The 18,181-nt window shown below is 48.7% G+C and overlaps 2 protein-coding genes across 18 annotated transcripts in view; one reads left to right on the forward strand and one right to left on the reverse strand.

Annotated features, from left to right (window-relative positions):
- The window catches only part of TBC1D7 (TBC1 domain family member 7), a 37,051-nt gene extending 25,224 nt beyond the window's left edge, over positions 1-11,827 (forward strand). Inside the window, exons 11-15 of one of the 6 annotated variants that reach the window (XR_010835170.1) lie at positions 732-922; positions 1,004-1,097; positions 1,665-1,802; positions 9,901-10,084; positions 11,630-11,826. The gene's annotated coding sequence lies outside the window, so the exon portion shown is untranslated. Of the gene's footprint in view, positions 1-731; positions 1,098-1,664; positions 1,803-9,900; positions 10,085-11,629 lie in introns of all 6 variants that reach the window. The other 5 variants (XR_010835169.1, XR_010835171.1, XR_010835172.1 and 2 more) reach the window with 5 other exon arrangements.
- Positions 11,828-12,717: 890 nt separating this feature from the next.
- The window catches only part of PHACTR1 (phosphatase and actin regulator 1), a 536,379-nt gene continuing 530,915 nt past the window's right edge, over positions 12,718-18,181 (reverse strand). For all 12 annotated transcript variants that reach the window (XM_067006755.1, XM_067006750.1, XM_067006751.1 and 9 more), the window contains 2 exons: positions 16,695-16,771; positions 12,718-15,850 (listed from right to left, as the gene is read on the reverse strand). In XM_067006755.1, coding sequence (XP_066862856.1) covers positions 15,835-15,850; positions 16,695-16,771 — 93 coding nt within the window. In that variant the 3' untranslated portion in view covers positions 12,718-15,834. The remainder of the gene's footprint in view (positions 15,851-16,694; positions 16,772-18,181) is intronic.

Genomic DNA, 18,181 nt, shown 5'->3' on the forward strand with positions numbered 1-18,181 from the left:
CCTGTTCCTTTAACCTCCGTCCCCACCCCCGTAAGATGGGGGTGATGGGTGACAGAGTCCAACAGAGTGCGAGGTGCGGGACTCACTCTGCCGGCGTTGGGTGAGGGCTGGGTCTCGGGACGACGGGAGGATGCAAAGACCACCTGGCCGCAGTGGCCGACGCTGATGTGAGCAGCGAGGGGCCGTGCAGGGGTGCAGCTCGCGTACGGGCACTGACGCACCTTTCAGTGCTTCCATTAGAGGTGCCCACCTTGGTGCCCAGAGGGCCACAGAGCACCGCGGCCTCTGCTGGAACCGAAAGGGCTTGGACTAAGTGCCCCGTCCGCGTGGAGGAGAGGCTGGTCTTGTCCAGGGGAACTGGGGCGGCACAAGTAGCCTTCAGCTGGGCCCTGGGAAGCCTGCCTCAGGCCTTCCTCCGCCAGCTCCTGAGCTTTAAGCCGAGGCCTGCGAGGTGGCCGGCAGCGTCTCGGCTCCCGCACTGCTTTGCCGCTGAAACCCGCGGGACTGTGCCCCAGCTCCTTACTTTGGAGCAGCCGGACGGGCTGGGGGGTCAGCAGTGAGCATGCGTTCTCTCCTGCTGCCTGGAACCCGCAGCGAGACGTCTGCAACCACAGCACAGCTGTCCACACCTCCTTCATCCACACCAGAGCACCTTTTTGCTGCCGCTTTCTCTCAACCGCCTTCCAGACCTGAAGCCATCTCTCTCCACCTTCCTCTCTTGCCCGCCCCAGATCCTTACGTTGGGCACCTGCGCTGTTCCCACTCACACGGAGCCAGCTGGTCCCTGGAGGGCGAAAACCACGTCCTTACGATGAACTGAGACTATCAAGAGGCATCTTATCTCCTTGCACACAGAGAGGAGAGCAGAGGCCGAGACAGGACTGCCGGAAGTTGGGGAGGGGAGCTCTCACAGCCGGGCCAGGTGGGGCTCCGTCTTTCTGACCGGCCGCTAGATGGTCTGAGAATGCCTGCACCTCCTCACTGCGGCCTCTTCCTATCCTAGAGTGTTGGATGTGATTGAAACAAAGTCCATCTGAGTGGACGTGGTCCACGCGGTCAGTTTCCTTGCTCAGGGATGACAGAGGCAGCCGGCACAGGTATGTACTTTCAATCCCCTGCCTGCCTTTAAAAAAAAAATAGCTGTAACTAAAGTTTTTAATGGGAAAGGGGCTACGTGCACGCGGCAGTAAAAGGCAGCCGGGACCGGAGGGTATGGGACGCACGGCCACCGTCCCTCCACCCCAGCCGCTTCCTCAGAAGCAGCTTCTGTCAGCTTAGACGTGAGCGGGGTGTTGTGCGTACTTGCTAGGACGAAAGAAGGGACAGCACAGGGCTGTGCCGTGCCTGCTCCGGGGCTGTCGTAACCAGGTCCGGTGGGAGAGAACTGAGGAAAACCCAAGACAGTTACACCGCGACCAGGGGCTTTTCTTGTGTTGCCCCGGCTGGGAGAGTTTGGAGCAGGGGCTGAGGCTGGCGGGGGTGACAGGAAGCATTTTTAATGCTGGCTTGGAACAGTGTCCCTGCGACCCAGAGGTCAAGGCAGCACGTAGTGTGAACAAGGCCAGCCCCCCTGGGGAGCGGGGGCCAAGGCCTTTACCCTAATTCTATCGTGGGGGGAGTTTGGGGTAATTAGCCCAACTCATGTGTAAAATATCTTTGTGTAGCTGAAGAGGTGGGCTTGCCGCCTCCCGGGTGGAGACTCTGAAATCACAGGCCTCATAAGGATGTAGCCTCGTATGGACCCCCCGCTGTGAGACCCGCCCTGGACAAGGCGTCAGCGACGACCATCTTGCTCCAGGCAGGTAATTAAGGAACAGATGGGATTTTTTTGTCCTCTCTTCCGTCATTTTGTCTCGGGTGCGTGCGTGTGTGCTTAATTAAAGAAATAAAAAAACAGCAATGATCTCACCATGTAGGAAACACTGAACCTCTGCGATCACGAGATGCAAAGTCGCAGTCTGTTATGGAGGAGGCGAGAAATGGGTGTGTGGAAGTCCAGCTCAGAGAAGCATGCCTCTTAGCTGCTTGTCACAGCCTGGGAGAAGAATCAGTTAAATTCTGCTTTTGTGGTTTACTTTTCCTTCCTCTGCAAAAGGATTCGTGAGTTCACGTAACAAGAGCCCTTCACGTTTAACCTCATGATTGGATGAGCATGGCTCCCTATTATGAAATGAGAGCATGTTTTGATTAATGGCACATAAGGAGCAGAACTTTTTTTTTTAAACCAAACGTAGCACTTAGGAAAGGGCCTGGCCGCCCACGCACGATTGATGAAGTGTCAGATGTGTTCTTCCTCTGTGGACCCGGTGGCACGCTGTTCTCTTCCTGCCGCTGCTACAGTGCTAGGTGGACCCACGCTGTGCAAGAGCCTCCGTTCGACGACATTTCCCTCGCAGGAAATCATAAGTATTGGCTGACAGGCTCGTGGTGGGAGGTCCCCACGGGTGGGCACACAGGCAGGCGGTGCACAGGAGCGGGGAGGAGGAGGTAGGTTAAGGAAGCAGCGTTTCCCTACCTGGAGGCTGGGAGGCAGTTGGGTATCTTTCCTGATCTGTGGTTCTCGGTGTCAGAAGGTGATGGTATCACCTAAGACAGGGCACTGGGATAATTGGACGGAAGCTGAGAAAGCGTGAACTCAACAGAATGGAGGCGAAGCAACGCGTGCATTGGCCTAGCAGGGAGGTTAAGAGCAATGCTTTAGAGCTGAACACACTCGGCTTTGGAAGCTGTGGGGCATTGTGAGGATTAAATAAAATTGTGCGTGAAAATGGTGCAGCACGGTGCCAGGTACACAGTGAGCGTTTAATATTTGGGAGCTGTAGATGGTGGCGGCAACAGGAATCGAGTGCCCAGGCAGCTGCAGTTGGAAAGTGGGGTGCCACAGCCAGGTACCACACGGGACAACTAGTCCGTTCATACCGTGGCTTTTTTTTTTTTTTTTTTTTGGTATGTATGAGTACTCTGGCTCCTCGATAGAGTTCTGAGGTCATCAAAGTGAAGCCTCTCTTGGACTCTGTTCAGGGAAGCTTAAGTCCACGAAGCCCCTAGTTAGCACTGGCCGTCCCTGAGGGGGTCACCACAGCATGGTCACATGGCCAGCCCCCTCTCAGGGCTCCCGGGCCACACACACCACGGGGGTCTGCTCCGGGACCCCTAGGCAGGAGAACTGGCCACACTGGTCCCGAGGATGGTGGACTGGAGAGCGGGATGTTATTGGTCGGATAGTGGGGCCCGCTGCAAATGTCGAGCAGGAGAGGGGTGCGCGGAAGCTCGTGTCTGACCAGGGGACGGGAGGCAGGATTGGACCGGCTAAAGCCACAGGGGTGGAGAACCGTGCGTGTGAGCATGCAGGCGGATGAGGGCCTTAATTAGAGCAGTGGAGCAGCTTCTAGAGCTAACTGGCAAGTGTTCACGATCAGCTGGAAGCGGAAAGGAGGAGGTGACTTCTGGGTAAATGCCGTTCACTGAAAAAGGAAATAAGAGGGGAGCGGGGCTGGGGCAGAGGGCTGGGGTTTGAACATAGGAAAACGATAGTCTGGGACACACAGAGTTTGAGGTGCTTGTGAAACGTGTGCCAAGCATAAGAGCTCACATTTATTTTAAAAAATTTTTATGGAATATCAGTTTATTGGATTATGTAAGATGAAAAAAATTAAAGACTAAGAAACTTCACATTAAGAAAGGTAATTGAAAAAGAATATAAGTAAGTGTTAGCACATATGAAATTAACATTTTGTGAAAAATACAAATGATAAAACTTGGTAGATAACTCAGATAGGAAAATCCAATGGGGAAACTACGGATAATTGTTTCTTGGTAGGTTTCCTTAGCGTTGCAAATTTTACATTATTTTGTAAGGAAGTCATAAACCGTAGTTGCTAAACACAAGATAGCAAAGCTTGAAGTTTAAAATCTAAAGACACTGTTTTCTTTTTATACTCGAGAATCATGTTTTTGAAGATTAATTAACTTTTGGTACCTCTTAATCCCCTCCCCATATCTTGCCTCTCCTCCCTTCCCTCTCCCCACTGGTAACTACCAGTTCTCTATATCTGAGTCTATTTTTGTTTTGTTATATTCGTTTGTTTTCTTTTGGAGTTTAGATTCCACATATAAGTCATAACATAACAGCATTTGACTTTCTCTGTCTTATTTTATATTATCCTCCATATCCATCCATGTTGTTACAAATGGCAGCATTTCATTCTTTTTTATGGCTGAGTAGTAGTCCATTGTATATATATATATGTACCATATCATCTTTATCCATTCATCTATTGATGGATACTTAGGTTGCTTCCATATCTTGGATATTGTTAATAATGCTGCTGCAAACATTGATTGGGGTGCATGTATCTTTTCAAATTAGTGTTTTCCTTTTCTTCATATATACACCCAGGAGTGGAACTGCTGGATCATATGGTATTCTGTTTTTAGTTTTTTGAAGAACCTCCACACTGTTTTCCACAATGGCTACACCAATTTACATTCCTACTAACAGTGTTCTAGGGTTCCCTTTCCTCTACATGCTTGCCAACTTTTGTTATTTGTGATCTTTTTGATGATAGTCATTCTGACACGTGGGAGGTGAGATCTCACTGTGTTTTTGACTTGCATTACTCTGAGGACTAGCGATACTGAGCATCTTTTCACGTGCCTGTTGGCCATCTATATGTCTTATTTAGAAAAATGTCTATTCAGGTCTTCTGCCCATTTTTAATCAGGTTGTTTTATTGATATTGAGCTGTATGAGCTCTTTATATATTTTGGATTTTAACCCCTTACTGGTCATATCATTTGCAAATATTTTCTCCCATTGCTTCCTTAGGTTGCCTTTTGTTTTGTCAGTAGTTTCCTTTGTTGTGCAAAAGCTTTTAAGTTTAATCAGGTCTCATTTGTTTATTTTTGCTTTTGTTTCCTTTGCCTTAGGAGACAGATCCAAAAGATACTGCTACAATGTATGTTAAAGAGTGTTCTGCCTGTGTTTTCTTGGAGTTTCATGGTTTCTGGTTTTACATTTAGGTTTTTAACCTATTTTGAGTTTATTTTTGTATATGGTGTGAGAAAATGTTCTCATTTCATTCTTTTACATGTAGCTGTTCTATTTTCCCAGCAACACTTACTGAAGAGACTGTCTTTTCCCCGCTGTACATTCTTACCTCCTTTGTCGTAGATGGACCATAAGTGCTAGGGTTTATTTCTGGACTCTCTGTTCTGTGTTTTTGTGCCAGTACCATACTATTTTGCTTACTGTAGCTTTGTAGTATCTTTTTTGTTGTTGTTAACATCTTTATTGGACTATAATTGCTTTACAATGATGTGTTAGTTTCTCCTTTATAACAAAGTGAATCAGCTATACATATACATATATCCCCATATCTCTTCCCTCTTGCATCTCCCTCCCTCCCTATCCCACCCTTTTAGGTGGTCACAAAGCACTGGGCTGATCTCCCTGTGCTATGCGGCTGCTTCCCACTAGCTATCAATTTTACATTTGGTAGTGTATATATATGTCCATGCCACTCTCTCACTTTGTCCCTTTAGTATATCTTGAAATCAGGGAGTGTGATACCTCCAGCTGTGTTCTTTCTCAAGATTTCTTTGGTTATTCAGGGTCTTTCATGTTTCCATTCAAATTTTAGATGTTTCCATTCAAATTTTAGATTTTTCCTGGTTCTGTGAAAAATGTCCTTGGTATTTTGATAGGATTTGCATTTGATCTGTAGATTGCCTTGGGTATTTTGATTAACAACATTCTTCCAATCCATGAACATGATATATCTTTCCATCTGTTTGGGTTGTCTTCAGTTTCTTTCATCAGTGTTTTATAGTTCTCCAAGTACAGGTTTTTTACCTCCTTAGGTCAGTTTATTACTAGGTATTTTATTCTTTTTGATGCAATGATAAATGGGTTTGTTAATTTCTCTTTGATAGTTTGTTGTTCATGTATAGAAATTCAGTAGATTTCTGTATATTAATCTTGTATCCTGCAGCTTTGCCAAATTCATTGATGAGCTGTAGTTATTTTTTGCTGGCATCTTTAGGATTTTCTAAGTAATAGTATCATGTCATCCTTTACAATCTGGATTCCTTTTATTTTTTTGTCTGATTGCTGCGGCTAGGACTTCTAATAGTATGTTGAATAAAAGAGTGGGCATCCTTGATCTTAGAGGAAATGCTGTCAGCTTTTCACTGTGGAGTATGATGTTAGCTGTGGATTTGTCATATATGGCCTTTATTAAGTTGAGGTATGTTCCCTCTATACCCACTTTGAGAGTTTTTAATCATAAATGAATGTTGAATTTTGTGCATCTGTTGAGATGATCATGTGATTTTTATTCGGTTTGTTAATGTGTATCGTATTGATTTTCAGATGTTGAGCCATCCTTGCATCCCTGGGATAACTCCCACTTGATTGTGATGTATGATCCTTTTAATGAAATACTGAATTCAGTTTGCTAATACTTTGTTGAGGATTTTTTGCATCTATGTTCATCAGTGATACTGGCCTGTAATTTTCTTTTTTGCTTGTGATATCTTTTCTGGCTTTGGAATCAGGGAGATGCTGGCCTAACAGAATGAGTTCAGAAGCATTCCTTCCTCTGCAATTTGTTGGTACAGTTTGAGAAGGACAGGTGTTAACTCTTTAAGTGTTTGTGAAGCCATCTGGTCCTGGACTTCTGTTTATTGGGAGTTTATTACTTAATTTCATTTCTGGTAATTGGTCTGTTCATATTTTTTATTCCTTGTTCATTCTTAGGAGAGTGTACATTTCTAGGAATTTGTCCATTGCTTCTAGATTGTTCACTTTATTGGTGTATAGTTGTTCATAGTAATCTCTTATGATCATTTGTATTTCTGTTGTATAGGTTGTAACTTCTCCTTTTTCATTTCTGACTTTATTTGGGCCCTCTTTTTCTTGATGAGTTTGGGTAAAGGTTTATCAGTTTTTTCTTTTCAAAGAATCGGCTCTTAGGTTCATTGATCTCTTCTATTGTTTTTTAGTCTCTATTTCATTTATTTCTGCTCTGATCTTTGATTTTTTTCATTCTACTAACTTTGGGTTTAGTTTGTTCTTTCTCTAGTTCCTTTATGTGTAAGGCTAGGTTGTTTGAGATTTTTGTTTCCTGAGGTAGACCTGTATCACTATAAACATCCCTTTTATAACTGCTTTTGCTGCATCCCATAGATTTTTTGGATTGTTACATTTTGATTTGTCTCTGGGTATTTTTAAATTTTTTTTCTTCAGTGATCCATTGTTAGTTTAGTAGAATATTGTTTTAGACTCCTTGTGTTTGTGGTTTTTTGCAGTTATTTTCTTATTTCTAATCTCATAGCATTGTGGTCAGAAAAGGTGCTTGATATGAATTTCGTTTTTCTTAAATTTACTGAAACTTGTTTTGTGGCCTAGCATGTCACTGTGTAAACTGGTGCAGTACTTTGTCTGATATAAGGATTGCTTACCTGGCTTTCTTTTCATTTCCATTTGCATGGAATATCTCTTCCCATCCCCTCACTTTCAGTCTGTGTGTCTTTAGATCTGAAGTCAGTCTCTTGTAGGCAGCATATATACAGGTATTGTTTTTGTATCCATTCAAACACTTTTGATTGGAGCATTTAATCCATTTACAGTTAAAAGTAATTATTGATAGGCGTGTACTTATTGCCGTTCTCTTAATTGTTTTGGGGCTGTTCTTGTAGTTCTTTTTTGTTCTTTTATTCCCTTCCCTTGTGCTTTGATGACTATCTTTAGTGTTATGTTTGGATTCCTGTCTCTTTTGTATCTGTTATAGATTTTTTGTTTGTGGTTACCATGTGGTTTATATATAGCAGTCTATCTCTCTCTATATATGTAATTACCTTGCTGATCTCTTAATTTCAAATACATTTTAACAACCCTGCATTTTTACTCCCCTCCTCCCACATTTACTGTTTTTTGGCATATTTTACAACTTTTTGTATCCCCCTAACTACTTATCACAGATATAGATGATTTTACTACTTTTGTCTTTTAACCTTCCTACTAGCTTTACGTGTGGTTGATTTCATTACCTTTACTGTACTGCCTTTACCAATCAGCTTTTACCATTCATAATTTTCATGTTTCTAGTTGTGGCTTTTTCTTTTTTCGCTTAGAGAAGTCCCTGAACATTTCTTGTAAAGTTGGTTTGGTGGTGCTGAACTCTTTTTTATCTTTTGCTTTTGTCTGTGTAACTTTTGATCTCGACATCAAATCTGAAGGAAAGCCTTGCTGGGTAGAGTGCTCTTTATTACAGGTTTTTCCCTTTCATCGTTTTAAATATATTATGCCACTCCCTTCTGGCATGCAGAGTTTCTGCTGAAAAGTTGGCTGATAGCCTTATGGGAGTGCCCTTGTACATAACTTGTTTCATTTTCCTTCTTTTAATATTCTCTTTATCTTTAATTTTTACCATCTTAATCACAATGTGTCTTGGTATGATCCTCTTTGGTTTGGTCCTGTGCTTCTTGAAGGTGGATGTCTATTTCCTTTCCCAAGTTAAGCAAGTTTTTAGCTATTATGTCTTCAGATATGTTCTCTGCCCCTTTCTCTCTCTCCCTCTCTCTCCCTCTCTCTCCTCTCTCTCTCTCTCTCTCTCTCTCTCTCTCTCTCTCTCTCTCTCCTCTCTCTCTCCTCTCTCTCTCCTCTCTCTCTCCTCTCTCTCTCCTCTCTCTCTCCTCTCTCTCCCTCTCTCTCCTCTCTCTCCCTCTCTCTCCCTCTCTCTCCCTCTCTCTCCCTCTCTCTCCCTCTCTCTCCCTCTCTCTCCCTCTCTCTCCCTCTCCCAGAGGTCTCTTAAATTGTCCTCATTTCTTTTTATTCTTTATTTCTGTTCCACCTCGGTGATTTCCACTATTGTCTTGTGGGTCACTGATTTGTTCCTCTCTATCATTTAATCTGCTGTTGATTCCTTCTACTGTATTTTTAGTCTCAGTTATTGTATTCGTCTGTTTGGTTCTTCTCTGTATTTTCTAACTCTTTGCTCAAAATTCCTAACTTCTGTATTCATCCATTCTTCTCCCAAGTTGTTTGATCATCCTTATGATCATTACCTTGAACCTTTATTGGGTAGACCGTCTGTCTCCATGTCACTTAGTTCTGTGGTTTTATCTTGTTCCTTCACTTGTGACACATTCCTCTGTTGCCTTGTTTTGCCTCATTTGCTGTTTTTATTTTTACGTATCTGGTGGGTTGGTTACATTTTCCGACCCTGGAGAAGTGGCCTTTTGTAGGAGACGTCCTGTGCCTCCCAGCAGTGCACTCACCTCTGGTCACCAGAGCTTTAAGCTGTAGGGGTGCCCCCTATGTAGGCTACCTGGGTTCTTCTGTTGTGGTCAGCTGACTGCTGCTGGCAGTCTAGTAGTCTAGTAGGTATGGCTGGCACCTGGTCCCGTTCGTTGGTAGGGCTGGGTCCTGAGACAGTTGGCTGTGGAATCTCAGTGTGTCCTGGGGCTGGGGCTGGCCCACTGGTGGGCAGAGCTGCGTTCTGGGGGTGGGGGACCGGGGTTCCCAGATCTACTGTTGACCTGCTGGTGGGCAGGGCCATGCCCCAGGGGGTGCGGGGGCTGGTGCTTGCCCACTGGTGTGTGGGGCTGGCCTTGGGGTTAGCGTTGGCAGTCTGGTGGGCAGAGCTGGATCCTGGTGTCTGGCTGCAGGGACTGGGGTGTCCCGGAGCTGGTGCTGGGCCACCGGTGGGTGGGTCCCAGGGCTGGTGTTGGCACACGGGTGTTTGGGGTCAGGTCTTGGGCCCTCTGGACAGGGCTGTGTCCCTGGGCAGCTGTGGGCTCAGGGGATCTTAAGGCAGCAGCCCGGCTGGTGGGTGGGTCTGTATCCCCACCCTGTTAGTTGTGTGGCCTGAGGTGCCCCAGTACTATTCCTGACAGGCGGACTGGCAGGGCAGCTAAGCAGCTGGTGCTAAGAAGCTAGAGAGGATTCCAAACTGGTGCGTGCCGGCCCCGGTGTTCTCCTGGTAGACAAGCTCCCAGAAACGGCTGCTGCAGTGTCTGTGACCCCAGTGTGAGTTCTGGTTGCCGCCTGCCTTTCTGGAAGGCTCTCCAAGATCAGCAGGTGGGTCTGACTCGGGCTGCTTTCAAATTACTGCTGCCTCCCTGGGTCCCGGAGTGTGAGGTTCTGTGTGCGTCCTTTACAGTCGGCATCCACGTCCCACAGCCCCCTGGCTCTCCTGAAAGCCAGCCGTGCTGGCCTTCAAAGCCAAACATCCTGGGGCTTGCCGTCCTGGTGCAGGACTCCCAGGGTGGGAAGCCTGACGCAGGGCCCGGACCCCTCACTTCTTGGGGAGAACCTCGGCAACGATAAGCATCCTTCCTTTTGTGGGCTGCCCGCCCCGGGGTGTGGGTCTTGGCCAGACCTGCCCCTCCTAACCGTCTTGTTGCGGCTCTTTCTTTATATCCTTAGTGGTAGAAGGTCTTTTCTGCTGGACTCCAGGCGCTCTCATCAACAGTGGCTCTGGAAACAGGTGTGACCTCCTTGTGCCCGTGAGAGGAGGCGAGCTCACGGTCTTCCTGCTCCGCCACTTGGCCGGGTCCTCAGGAGCTAACGTTTAGTAAGGCCTAACTCTGCGTCAGACACTGTGCTGAGCACCTTACACATATTTAATCCTGCCAGGCCTATAAATAGGTGCCGTTATTCCCATTTTACAGATGAGGAAGCCGAGGCACAGTGAGATTAAGTAACTTGTCCAAAGTTGCACAGCTAGTAAGGGGTGGAAGAGCCAGAATTTGACTCCAGGGCGTCGATTTGACCCACACTGCTGCTTTGTGACATTTGGACACCTGGGTCAGGAGCTCAGGGTGGGTCTGAGTGGTAGCTGTAGACATGGAGTCATCTGAGGCCAGGACAGCACTCAGGCCCCGTGGAGCCAGCCAGGAAGCGTTCCCAGCATCAAACTTGTCCTTTGCATTAATAATCAGGGGTAAGTACCCACATCTGAGATGCCCTTGAACTTGGGGCACTGTAGGGGACAATGGGCTGTTTCTTAAGCATCACTGCTCAAGCCTACAAGCCCCTCCAGGATGCTTTGCCCAGAGGAACGGGGAGGCGGGACGGCATAATCTGGTTGACAGCAGCTTTAGGACAAGCCCCCACGAAGACACGTGAGACAGCGCAGGTCCCAGGTGCCAAGCAGCCCTCCAGGAGGCCAGCCCAAGGCAGGGAGGGGTGGCAGGCGTGGCATCCAAGCTGTTCTCCGAGAGCCTTCCCCAGCAGGACTGGTACAAAGCTTACTGTTTCCTGAAGACTAAGTTTAGTGTTTTAAAAATTCAGATAAACCCAGATCTTAGAAAGCTGATGTCCTAAAGGACACTACAGGACACCTAGTTCAGTGTCCCCACTTTCCAGAGGAGGACACTGACGCCCGGAGAAATTAAGTGACTTGGCCAAAACTGTCCAGTTAGATGTCGTGGCAGGGCCACCACTTTGTCATACGATGATCCAAGGGTGGACACACCAGGTCCTCTACCTATTGAGAATGTGTAGCCACGACCTTCTTTACTTCGTAAAGAGCTTTCTCTTAGGATGATGGCCGGTTTCCTTCCATCTTGCAGGCCAGAGCCTGTTGGAGCTGTTCTTATTCTAGTCCTTTCACTCCCCTAGGCAGCTGCAGTCAAATTCTGACGTGTTAAGGTCTGAGAATTCCGGAGTGAGGAGACGGCAGAATGCTGGAGGAGCTCTTAGCCCGCAGCCTGCAGTCCCTCCTGTAGGCGGCTCGCTGCCGCTCTCGGCCACGGCCCCGCCAGCTTGGCGTCCCCCTTCCTGCACAGGTGAGAGCTTGCGCAGATGGCGATGCAGTCACACTGACCCCCAACAGGGCTTTGGCCCTGCTGCTCAGCAAAGAATAAACCAGTGCACCCTGCTTGTTATAAGAAGGGGTCGCCCTGAGCTTCTGAGGCTGGAGATTCCCAGGCACAGGGAAGGTGGCTCCCATTGGGTTGATCTCCCACGCCCTTGCTGCTCAGAAGTGCGATTCCTGGACCAGGGCCGTCAGCATGGCCCGGGAGCTAGTTGGAAATGCAGAATCCCAGGCCCACCTCGACCTCGGAGTCCGCATCTGCACTTTGAAAGGACGCCCAGGTGCTTCTGGGCAGTGGCGCAGGGGAACGGTGCTGGGCCGGGTCCTCTTTCCCAGAGCCACCTTCCTAGGTTACCAGACCAAGGGCATGTTATCAACAATCCCACCACCTAAAATGCAGCCAGCAAGCACTGCAGCCCTTCTTGCTTCCCCTAAAACCTTCAAAAAGACAAGACAGGACCAAAAGGTTGAGCGGAAAAGGTCTCTGTCCTATAAAGCAAATTCTTGGGTTGCTCAAGAGAGGGGGCAGATGTAAGTACTCAAAGAGCGAAGCTGCCTGGGGCTTTCCCTCGGAGCAGCAGTTTATATTCATCGTTCCCAGGTTACTTAAAGGACAGAAAGTTGGTAAATACATTTAGATATTCTTTAAAAGATGTTTGGAAGAAAAAGACTTTTGTACGCTAGGACTCATCTAGAAAGTTATTTGTGTCCAGCCATCCTTCCTTCACCGATAATACCAGATAACATGAGCTGGTTCTGTGTCTTTGTAACTCTTGCTATTTTGCCAATGCGCTGATCTCCCCCTTCCCCCGACCCCTACCCCAGCCAAACCAAGAATTTTCAGTGATTCCTGCTGGTGGTCGATAAAACAACACAGGAGTCAAGGAAATGATTTGTTTTTAAGACTTTTTTTTTTTTTGGTTTGTTTTTAAAGAAACTGCATACATCATTAGAGACAAACAATAATTTAAATACCATGCAGTTTCTGTATGTACAAAACCTAGGCCGTAGAGATCCAGTTTAATTTGTGTTCTGTTCACACTGTCTTCCTCGTACAGCCGCCGGCTGTTAAAGCAGCACACAGGACAGTGCTCTGATACAAAGACAAACTATGTACAGACACCCGGGAAGCAACTGGAGAAAAGCAACCGGTTTGGGGATCGACAGACAAATGGGAAGAAAAAGTTGTTTAAGGTGACCTTCACCCACTGGCTGTGCACAGGGAGAGCCTGAAATTCCATTCACCGAAGCGCACACCATGATTTTCATTCGGCAAATATAAATACACGTTCATAAGCAGGAGAAAAATAAGCTCGGGGGTTTTCATCACATCAACCGTCACGTCGTTTGGTTTCTCTAATCTGACATAAAGGCTCAAGTTTTACGGAGCTTTGAGGGCCTTTGGGAAGGAAAATATCAGCAATTTCGAAACAGTAAGTAGGCTGATGGCAATCTCTTCTGTCATGGATGGGGTGGGGACTTCGGGGCGATGTTTGATTTCGAGAGGGAACCATTTTGAGAAATCTCACGTTTTTCTTCTGATGCTAAATGCAAATGAAAAAGGCTCAAACTGCAGCTTCTCCAGAAAAGGGATGCATTGTAAACCAGCCAGCCCCTCGTTTTTTTCCCCCTTAATATGGAATCGTCATCTTGGAAAGAAAGAAACACATTTTTCAATTGTCATAACAATGTGGCCAAAAGGAAATTCGGATAGATTTCTATAAAGACCTCAAGATTTCAAGGAAGGAAAGACGGCGGCGGGCTCATCCTATGACCTACGGAAGTTGCTGAGCTGCTTACAGCGGGCTTGGAAGAGCCCAGCTTGCGGGTGGTGACACGGGAGGGGGCACCCTTCCACTTGCAAGGAGTTACTGCCGGATAAGGCTGCCCTACAGGAGGAGAAGTAGAAGCTGCGTTCGGTTTCTTCCACGCACAAAGTGGCTGCAACAACAGGGCACTTTGGGCGGGAACCCGGGACTGCTGGCTGGCTGCGGAGAACTCGATTTTAGGCATCGTGTTCCCGGGGAATCCGAAAGGCCCGGAACCAAGGCCAGCAGGGAAGCCACTGGCCTCTGCGAGGCGTCCAGGCAGCAGAGTGAGGTCCCTTAGGACTCGCTCCTGGGCCAGGGGAAGGCTGACTGTCGCTCCAGGCCACCGCGAGCCACAGGAAGCCCAGACTCAGATCCTGGCCAGGCGGGCACCTCGGCCTGGAAGACGCACCCGCCACGGAGGCATTACGCGGAAGAGCCCCACGCCCCTTGGCGTGCCATCTGCACCTTCAAAGGTCAGTAAGCCTTTCAGGAAGACGCTGTTTACAGCCACGCCCCAGCCCTGGCCACATCTTCCCTGAGTCGGTCACTCACCCCGCCCACGGCGGTAACGCTGCAGATTCAACATTCAGAGGAAAAAGGATGGGGTGACATGTCCTCCCGGGGCTGGCCACCGGGCGAGGAAAGCGTGCACCAGCCGGCGGGCACTGCCTGGAACGCTGCCCCGAGCTCCCTGCCAAGGGCACGGTGACGCCGGCCACGGGGGCCGTGAGCGCCAGTGGAAAAGGAACTGGCCTCACCCGTGGCTGTGGAGCCCAAGAGTAAATTGATGCCACGCGTTTTGGGGTGGGGACCAGTTAACTCTTGTTTTGTGAAGCCCAAGCTTGGCATCTTTCTAAAGCCTGGGCCTGTGTGGCGGGGAGCAAGCCATCACCGGGAGAGCTGGTGGGAACTTCAGGGTCACGGCGGGCTCCATCAGGAAGGAAACCGGAAGCAGCCCAAGCGGCTGCCTCCAGAGAGCAGTCAGGGTTTGGAGAGGCCCCTCCTCCACTGCACATCCTACCCTCACCTACCCTGCCACCGCTGCTTTCCTGTGGTCCTGAGTGAGGAGGACGGGCAGAGATGCATCTCCAGTCACCCTCACCAGCATCAAGAGGGCGAGGAAGGATGCTCCCTGCAGCAGCAGGGGTGGGAGGTACAGCGCAGCGGGTGTGGCTGGTGTCTGCCCAACGCTGGGGCTTCTGCACAGACTCTTCGGTGCACAGCAAGCCTGGAAGGCCCTCAGGTGGTTCTGGAGGACCAGTCCACCAGCGGCTGGAAATTCAGCCTTTCGGGAATGGTTTCTGGCCTGCGTGCCTCGGTCCCCTACTCAGAGGCCATTAACTGCCAAGCCACCCGGTCACCAGCCCTGGGGCACGGCGGCCAAGCAGTTTGTCACCCCAGCCTTTATGCCCTCAAAAGGGGTCTTATGCTTACACGCAAGACACCACCACGCCGCCAATGGCTGTCGGTGTGCGTAAGACCACCCGTGACACCGGGCTTTGCTAATGACGACTTTCCCCTTCTAAACCAGAGCTTCCTGGAAGGCAGCCCGGCTCAGCCTGAGGGGACAGGACAGGTACTCGTGCCAGCCTTCCAGGCCTGGGGCACACACCGTCAACCCCAGGCTCCCCCAGAAAAGGGCTCTCCCTTCAGTTCACGGCGTGGGTGATGGCTGAAGGGAGAGGAGGACAGTACTCCCTCCGCCGCCCCCTCCTCGGGCCCCCCCCCCCCACCAGGTGGCACACCTGGAGCCAGTGTATTTGGCCAAGTCTAGAAGGCCAGCCGCGTCACCTGCTTTGCACAGTTGTCCCAGGCCAGATCCACCGCCTCGGCTTTCTTTGGACTCTGCCTCCAAAGTGTCTGTCGATTAAGGCTCGCCGGAGCCTGAACGAACGTGGTACCTGCCAGCCTGGCCGCGGAGGCCCGGGGCTTCTCCCAGCGCTGGAAAGTCTCCGGTGCCCTCGGCCCTGCCCGGGGCAGGGCACAGTCCCTCATCAGTGGTGGGGCCAGCACCTCTGACCACGGAGCCGTAACCATTGCCATCCTGCTTGGTGTTTCTTTTTCCTTTTCTTCTTCTTTAAAAAAAAGGTAGTTCAGAAGATTTACATCGTAATGGGGAAGTGAATAAATACCAGCACTTATGGTTCTTATAAACTTATGTTTTGAAGACAGCATAGCACTCAAGAGGAATTTGACTGTTAAGGTCGGTGAAACCTAGGAAAACAAATGATTCAATCAAGACCCAGGGGCTGCGAAAGGTGTCGGATTTGACAGTCCAAGATCTCCATCCTCGAATTCCTTGTTTCTGACAGCCACAGGGAGGCTTACATCTCCAACCAAAGGCAAATACATCTCCACAGTACCCCTCAAGAACTTCAGGCCCACCGAGTTCACCTTTGGTTTTGGAGAAGTTTAATCTGGAGCTCCCGGGGGCCCTCAGCCCATGCAAGGACTCAGCAGCAAGGGGGGGACCCCAGCCTTGTGTCTCTGAGTCGGGCACTGTTTCTCCAGATGTTCTCAAAGGAGAGGGTCAGAAGAACTCAGTCAACGGCTCTGTCGCTGACTAGCCCTGTGACCTTGTATAAGCGCCTCCCATCTCCCTGTGCCTCAGTTTCCCCAAGTAGCATCACACACGACTGTCTGGGAGAATGACATGGCATCACAGGCATGACCCCGCTCCCGAAGTCCCACGTGGATTTGGTACTTTATCCTAGTTTGGTCTCGGCTGACTGGCAGTAAATTGGCAATTGATCTGTTCTCCTCAGCTTACGTTCTCCTAAATACCCACCATGTTGGTGGTCTGGCATTTAGGAGCTCTTCAGTTCGAATGAGTTAAAAACTAGGCCTTGAGAAGGCTGCGTTCAGCCTGGGCCTTTCATGCTCCTTCCCTTACTTTCAGAAACCACAGTGGAACCTGTGGATCCCCACTGGATCTTTCTTTTATCTTCTCCCCTCCCTGCACCCACCACACCACTTGTCCTCCACAAGCAGCTAGGATGGTTCAGTTTGGGGGTACGTGTTATAATTTGAGGGGAAAAAAAGCCCACTTGATACTAACCTTGTTAAATGTCTACTCAATTCGTGAACTTCCATTTCAGTGCTTTTAAATTCATTGAGCTCCTTCCGAATGGCGGCCTGCAAGCAAGAGAGAAGCCCATGAGAGTGCGGAGGAGGGAAAGCAGCTCACCTTCTCTTTTATTCCTGTGTCTTCTTTCTTCGACAAAGCCATACACGTGCATAAAACGGATTCTTCCACTGGGAGAAGCAAAATCAGGTACCTGAGATATCCTTTAGAGCCTACGGAGAGTCCCGTCCCCCTAAATCTAAGTCGCGAGCAATCCGACTTGGGATCCTGCCCAGGGCCCTTCCACCTGGCCCGCACCCCCGGGCCCTGAGTGTACATCGCAAGGCCAGCCTCTCGGCTTTCTTTGGTGAATCTAAGCTCGTCAGAGTCACAGCGATGCCTCAGGATGGACACTTCTGGAGGAGGCGTGTGAAATTCCCTGACCAAATTAAGGGGTGACGGCCAGCTGCCCCCTTTCCCTTTGACTCATGAAGCCTTGGCTCCTTTACAAGTCTGTTGACTCTGAGGTGATATATTTCACCACGGAGGGTATGGAATGCGTTTCGAACAACCTCAAACACACATGAGATAGACCTGAGTGACCTCACCCTTACAGTCACAGCTGTGGCCACCGAGAAGGGGGAAGGAGGACTGGAGCAAAAGAACATCTGGGGTTGGAAAAAACCTCACTTCTTCCTCGGGGGCTGAAAATTTAAACGTGAGCCCTTTCCCACAGCTCTTTCTAAGGTTGACACGTGCTCTGATGGGAAGATATCAGGGCACGGAGAGTCTGAGGGTGGAAAAGTCTTTTTTTCCTATTCATCCAAAAAACTTTCATTGTGTGCAGTTGTACTGTGCTAGGTGTATTATGCAAAGAGGAATTGGAAAAGTTGCCACTGTTTGAGAGTTAACAGTCTAACAGAAGACATAAGTGCATAAATAATAACAATTTATAAAATGATAGGCATCTCTAGAAAGGAACAGATAAAACAATTTCTACTTCAAGTTGGTCGTCCATTTTTGGAGAGCCAGTTAAGATGCTACCCCTCAGTCAGACTGCTTGTATAAGTAAGATTAAGGGCAAGGCAGAAAACGATTTAATACTTTTTGTTTTGGTGTATGGGAGAATTTTTATGATTATAAAAGTAATGCACGAGAAGATGGGCACGGGGCTTGAACAGACATACACAGAAGGCCAGTCAACATACGCAAAGGGGCTTGAGCTCATTAGAAAACTGGGAAATGGAACCAACCATCCTGAGAAACCACTACACACCCAGAAGGGCAGCGATGACACCACATGTTCACCGAAGTGGGCAACAGAATCCATAAGCTGCTGGTGAGTGTGTAAATTCACTCACTCACTCTGGGCCACTCTGTGGCATTACTACTAAAGCAGCGAATCCTCTCCACACTGCAGGACACACATATTCTACTTCTCGGTTCAACCCCAGGAGAAATGTGTGCACTCGTGAATGAAG

This window comes from Kogia breviceps, chromosome 10, assembly GCF_026419965.1.
Source record: "Kogia breviceps isolate mKogBre1 chromosome 10, mKogBre1 haplotype 1, whole genome shotgun sequence".
In the NCBI taxonomy this organism is placed as follows: Eukaryota; Metazoa; Chordata; class Mammalia; order Artiodactyla; family Physeteridae; genus Kogia; species Kogia breviceps.